This window comes from Gracilinanus agilis, chromosome 2 (genome assembly GCF_016433145.1).
Source record: "Gracilinanus agilis isolate LMUSP501 chromosome 2, AgileGrace, whole genome shotgun sequence".
Classification (NCBI taxonomy): domain Eukaryota; kingdom Metazoa; phylum Chordata; class Mammalia; order Didelphimorphia; family Didelphidae; genus Gracilinanus; species Gracilinanus agilis.
The window spans coordinates 367,776,991-367,783,337 of NC_058131.1; the positions used below are offsets into that span (position 1 = coordinate 367,776,991).

Sequence of the window (6,347 nt, forward strand, 5' to 3'; positions counted from 1 at the left end):
TTCAGCCATGAGAGTGTGAACTCCCTACATGTGCTCATGTGCCTGCGAATGTGGCAGGGTGACATGTTTGTGCTTGAAAAGAGACCTTCTGCTCTATCCCCTTTATTTGACAGATGGGAAAACTGAAGTCCACAAAGGCGAAATACATCTGCAGAGGAATGAGTGTATGTAAATATCAGGGGCAGAGAAATGAGTTATTTATCTTGACTCAGGCGCATGTATATATAAGTACACATAAGGGAATATGTCGATATGTAGAGAGAAATATGTATAGAGAGAATAAAGATATTAAGTATGTTGGCATTTGAATTTCAAGATACGTCTGTGTATCCAACTAAGGGGCTAGATGTGGATACATAGCTACATAAAGATAGATTTATAGGAAGTATATGTATATATGTATGCAGGAAGTGGGTGGTAGGAAATCTGGAAATCTTAGAGATTGTAAGATGCAAAGCTATAAGTACCACTGATCCTAGAGGACTGAACCCTGTGAAATCTCTCCTTCCCATACTATACTGTAGGTGTTGCATGAATACACATGAAGTCAGTTACCAAACTAGAATTTGGACCATATGCTATGAATGTTTTTCATGATGAATATGTTTTAGTATGTGTATGTGTGTGTGTGTGTGTATGAGAGACAGACAGACAGAGACAGAGAGAAACAAAAAAGGGGAAGGAAGCAAAGTGAAATACTAGCTATGCCATCTTCTTCTTCTTGTTATTTTTTTTTTAACCCTTGTACTTTGGTGTATTTTCTCATAGGTGTTAGATTGGTAAGGGTGGGCAATGGGGGTCAAGTGACTTGCCCAGGGTCACACAGCTGGGAAGTGGCTGAGGCCAGGTTTGAACCTAGGACCTCCTGTCTCTAGGCCTGACTCTCACTCCACTGAGCTACCCAGCTGCCCCTGTTATTTTTATTAAACTTGCATTCTAGCTAATCCCAGAGACCAGAAAACACACACAAACACACATATACACACATATGTGCAATAAAAAACTGAACCCAGAAAGGAAGGTGACCAGCCTAATTTTTCTGCCTGAAGCCATTTTGCTTATTTCTTTTTTTAAACACTATCTTTTTTAGGAAGGGAGATCTCTCACACAAGTGCAGGAATTTGGTTGCTGGGTTTTGGGGTGAGAGGGAGATGGTGGCTTCCAGCACACTGAGTCCTAGATATGGATAATTCTGGAATATAGCCCAAGTGCCCAGAGTCCTTCATCACTCTCCTAGTTGGTCATGTGATGGGATCTCTAAAAGGGGAATATTATAAGGGAATCGATGACTGGGCAAGATAAAAGGATTCTGAAGGATATATCAGACAATCCAGGACTCATTCTCTTTTTGAATCAGGAAATCTGAAATATAATTATAGATATGAACTAATGAGTTATGTGACTTTTCAGAAGACACTTGCACTTTTTTGTGCCTCAGTATTCTCATCTGTAAAAGGAGAAGGTTGAGCTAGACTATCTCCAAGGTTCCTTCCTACTCTAACACTAACATCTCAGTTATCATCTCTATGCAGATGATTCTCAGATCTATTCAGTCATTTCATCGCTCCTGATCTTTAGTCTTGCATCACCAATGGCATATTGGACATAACAAATTGGACATCCTTTAAACATTGCAAATTCAGCAGATACAAAATGGAATTCATTCTCTTTCCTCCAAAGCAGTCCCCTCTTCTCAGTTTCTTTATTATTGTCAAGAGCACTATGATCCCAGGCACCCAAGCTCACAAATGCAGCATTATCTTTGACTTCTCCCACACATATTCAATCAGTTGCCAAGTCTTCTATCTTCACAACATCTTCCAGTGCCCTACCCATATATAAACCACCTGGTCCAGGTCCTCATCACCTCATACCTGGATTGTTGCAATGGCCTTCTAGCTGGTTTCCTGGCTTCAAGACTTTCCCCATTTTCATTCATCCTCCACTCAGCTGCTAAAGCAATTTTCCTGAAGTACAAATATGACCACATTTCCCCACTAGTTACTCCATAAACTCCAGTAGCTTCCTATTACCTCTAATATAAAATGTAAAATCCTTCTTTGTCTTTTAAAACTTTACGTAAACTATATGGTTATGGGGGCAACTAGGTGGCATAATAGATAGAGTACCAGGTCTGGAGTCAGGAAAACTCATCTTCCCAAGTTCAAATCCAGTCTCAGACACTTATTAGCTGTGTGATTCTGGGTGAATCCCTCAATCCTGTTTACCTCAGTTTCACCATCTAGAAAATGAGCTGAAAAAGGTAATGGCAAATAACTTTGGTATCTGTGCCAAGGGGTCACAAAGAGTTAGACATGACTGAATAGCAACAACACAACCTGGCCTCATACCTTACTTCCCTCTTTACACTCTACAGTTTAGTGATATTGACCTTTCTGTTCTCACACATGATTCTCCAACTTTAGGCTTTTGTAGGGTCTGAAATGCTCACCCTCCTTATCTCCATCTCTTGGCTTCCCTGGTTTCCTTCAAGGCTCAGCTCAAAACCCACCTTCTGCAAGAAACCTTTCCAGGTCATCCCCCAGCCTCCAGCCTATCCCCACTGCTATTTTCTGGGAAAATAATAATAGTTAGCAAATTCACTCTTTAAGGTTTGCAAAGCACCATACAAATATTATTTCATTTGATATGTCACCTAACTTCAATCAGGCTGAGAGCCTTGACTGAAGACTAGAGGGAGAGCTGGGTATTGGGATTCTCACAACCGGTCCAGGCTGGTCCTTTGATGACTTCAGGATAACAGGAACCAGCTCTTTGCACAGCCAATAATCCAATAGATACCAGGTAGGAAAGAATGCCTGCAAACTGTCCACCAGAAACAGACACTCCCACCACCAAGGGTTGCCTTGAGAGATGTTGTCTTCAAGCTTCTCCAATTCCAAAGATCCCAAGCTTATGGCATCACTGCTGGCTGGACTTCTGCTCCAAACCCCTCTCACACCAACACTGACAGTTCACACTCCCCCCCCCCCCCCAGCTGCATTCCAATACAGAATGTTCAAAGCTGACAGCCAAACTCCCATCCCTAAGCACTTCTTACTCATAAATTTCTATTCTATTCCCTAAATTACTTCATTACAGATAATCACAACAACCCTGGGAAGTAGGTGCTGTTATTACCTCCTTTTTTACAGACAAGGAAACCAAGGCAGAGTTGAGTAACTTATTCAAAGTCACAAAGATAAGAAGTGTCTGAGGTCAGATTTGAACTTAAGATTTTCCTGATTCCAGGTTTAGAGCTTGATCCACAATGCCACCTAGCTGCCTAAATGAGCTAGCTCCCAATTACACTTGATAGATCTTTTTACCAATTGGTTGTTTGCTCCTTGTCTCCCTTGTTAAAATGAGAGCTTCCCCAGGGCAAGGACTGGGCTTTTCTTTCTATCCCCAGAACTTCCTACCTGATAAGCACTTAATATATTCTTGTTTACAGATCAGTTGACATCCTCTAATACCACAGTGGTCCCAAACAAGTATTCAGTTGTGCCTTCAAAGCCAGAACAGTTCTCTTAGAACTGGTTATCACACCATTCTTACAAGCTCCATTCTCTGGCGTATGTACTTACTTGGGACATGGCAATCACCTCAAACCATCGCAGGATCCCTGGGAGTTTGTATGCTGTCACAAAGGATGTTCTCTCAATCCACATGGACTAACCAGCAGTGTGCAAAGAAGGGCAGAAAAGGAACATGGGATTAAATTGTGTAATACCCACAGAGCAGCAAGTAGTTCAACAGACACTCAGCTTACTTTTCCCTCTGAGATTAAAATAAGCTTTGCAAATCATAGAAATAAGCTGCTATCTCCTTCCCAAAGGTGTTTTGTCAACATTAAGCCTGAACTCCCTCAGGTGCTGGGGAAATAGCTGGTGAGGACCTCAGCATCATGCCTCCAGTGCTCAAAGCTGGCTAGAGGAAGATAATTATTCCCTGTAGGGAAATGCACATGTTTAAGAATGCTCAGGGGGCTCTGATAGCTCTAAAGCCCTAGTGGCTTTTTGTTGATGTGTTTTGGTTGGGCTGATTTAATCAACAACTCAAAAGTCTCCCAGCTAAAGGGCTTTCTTCTTAAGAATGTTGTCTTAATGTTTTGCTTGTGGAACATACAGGAACCTCTTGGTAACCTTCACAAAATGAGGTGTTCTGAAGAGGCCTGGAATCATGCAGGAATGAAGCAAAACCTGATTAAGAAGAGTGAGGAGGTGACCATGCTTTTATTTATCTTGATGTCAATTTTGACTGCCTAGGGATGGGCTGTGGTAAGCGATCCAGGACATCACTGGAAAAGACAAACCTCTGGGACACCAGAAAGCTGATGTTGGAGGGAATCAGAGCTGGGGTGGGTCAGGGCAGAGGCCACTTTAGGCATGACCTCAAGATGGATGGAGAAAGAAGAAACAAACTTTTGGCATTTTATCTAATTATTTATGCTAACTAGCTGTTAAACTTGGTTGTTTCTTTGTTGCTGAACAATATGACTTTAGAGCCTTTTAAATGTTGGTGCCCTGAGGCAAAACCCCAGTTACCCCATCTTGGTTATAGTTTTGAGTCCTGGTAAGAGATACTCACAGCAAACTCATTTTCAGGGTCAACTGTTCCCTTCCGCACTGGCCTGGAGTAGTGGAATCGCTGCACATAGTTTGATTTATAAAAGCTGGAAATAGAAGGAATGTATAATATCCATTGGTAGTGCCTCTAGTCTCTGGGAATGAAACAAGAGAACTAATTCTCTAAACTGATTATTCAATGGAAATGCCCCCTTTCACAGAGAACTAACTTTAGGACTTGTGTATCATGTTTTATGATGAAGTTAAGTCCCCTTATTCTAGCCTGGGTAAGAGCTTCTTTTCTATCAAAGTTTCTTTTCCATGGTCTTAGAAGACAATTCAGCAATCTCTATAGGGTGGCTATGTATGTTTTTGTCAAATCCTTCCCTCCCTCAAACCTTCACCCCTCCCATAGTCCAAATAATCGTATCACCTCCTTAGGAGCCGTCAGCATGGCTACGTGTTGGCTGAACTCTCCAGACTCATTAATGAGCTGGGTCAAGCTCACCTTGTCCTACAACTTCCCTGCAGTCGACACTGACATCTGATCATCTGATGTTGCAGCTAAGATGCTGAAATGGGGCATCCTGCTCTCCCAGACACAGCTGATGGGCAACCTCCCTTTCCCTCTCCCTGCCCCCCACTCATAGGAGCTCCCAAAGGAAGCAGCCTTCTTTATAGTCAGGTCCTGCTGCACTCTGTTATAACTGCAGTGACTGTTCTGCTGGATGGAATTTGCATCAGGGACACAGGCTGGGCATCAGTCAGAAGCCTGGGAAGCTGATCTGAATTTCATATTTACATCCAAGGAGACCTGCTAGCCAATGTCTGTCTTTCCATTCTCTTTAAGCTAGTGACACCCCACGCTGAGGTCACAACAGCAGCAGCAGTAGCTTCCTTTCCCTCCCTCCTCCATGTGGTGCACCTGGCCAAAATGGCACTGCAGTGGGGCGTCTGGCACCCCTTCCAGTTCAGCCTAACATATCTCTGAATCTCTGAGTTTCAGCCTATTAATTCAATCTGTGTTTATTGAGGATGCCTTCACCACACTGAGTGCCAGAAATGTTGTCCTTTTCCCTTGGCTATAGCAATGGCCCATTTCAGGGGCAGCTGAGGCTGTTCTGGGGAACCCTACTCCAAGAAAGAAAAGAGGAGCAAATTTTTTTCAGGGAGTGCTGTTTCTGAGGGTGTGTGTGTGTGTGCGCGCGCACTTGCTATGTGTGGAGATTGGAGGCAGAAGCTCTAGCTTCCCTGTGCAGGAGAGAGATAGAGATAGAGATAAAGATAGAGATAGATAGATAGATAGATAGATAGATAGATAGATAGATAGATAGAGAGAGACACAGACAGACAGAGAGAGAGAGAGAGAGAGAGAGAGAGAGAGAGAGAGAGAGAGAGAAATTGAGTAGTTTGGTAAAACTAGCACAGTAATTATGCCTGACAATACATACCATAATAAATGCCTATAGTCAAGGGGCAACTAGGTGCTCAGTGACTTGAGAACCAGCTTAGAGATAGAGGTCCTGGATTCAAATATGGCTTTGCTTCCTAGTTATATGATGACTCTGCACAAGTCACTTAAGCCCCATTGCCTAGCCCTTGCTGATCTTCCACCTTGGAGACAATATTTAGTATTGATTCTAAGATAGAAGGTAAGGGTTTATATAAAAAAATAAACCCCCATAGTCCTCTGCCTCTGCAAAGAAGGGAGGGAAAATTTTCTCAACTTTTCAGTACAGTGCCAAACTGTTTTTCCCTCCTAGGTATCTACACACCTGG

The 6,347-nt window shown here is 42.7% G+C and overlaps 1 protein-coding gene across 1 annotated transcript in view; it reads right to left on the minus strand.

The window, feature by feature from the left end:
- DOCK2 (dedicator of cytokinesis 2) overlaps nucleotides 1–6,347 on the minus strand; it is a 562,271-nt gene that overhangs the window by 23,640 nt on the left and 532,284 nt on the right. Inside the window, exons 43-44 of the mRNA XM_044659840.1 lie at nucleotides 4,591–4,675; nucleotides 3,588–3,674 (exon numbers count right to left, since the gene is read on the minus strand). Of these exons, the coding sequence (XP_044515775.1) occupies nucleotides 3,588–3,674; nucleotides 4,591–4,675 (172 nt within the window). The remainder of the gene's footprint in view (nucleotides 1–3,587; nucleotides 3,675–4,590; nucleotides 4,676–6,347) is intronic.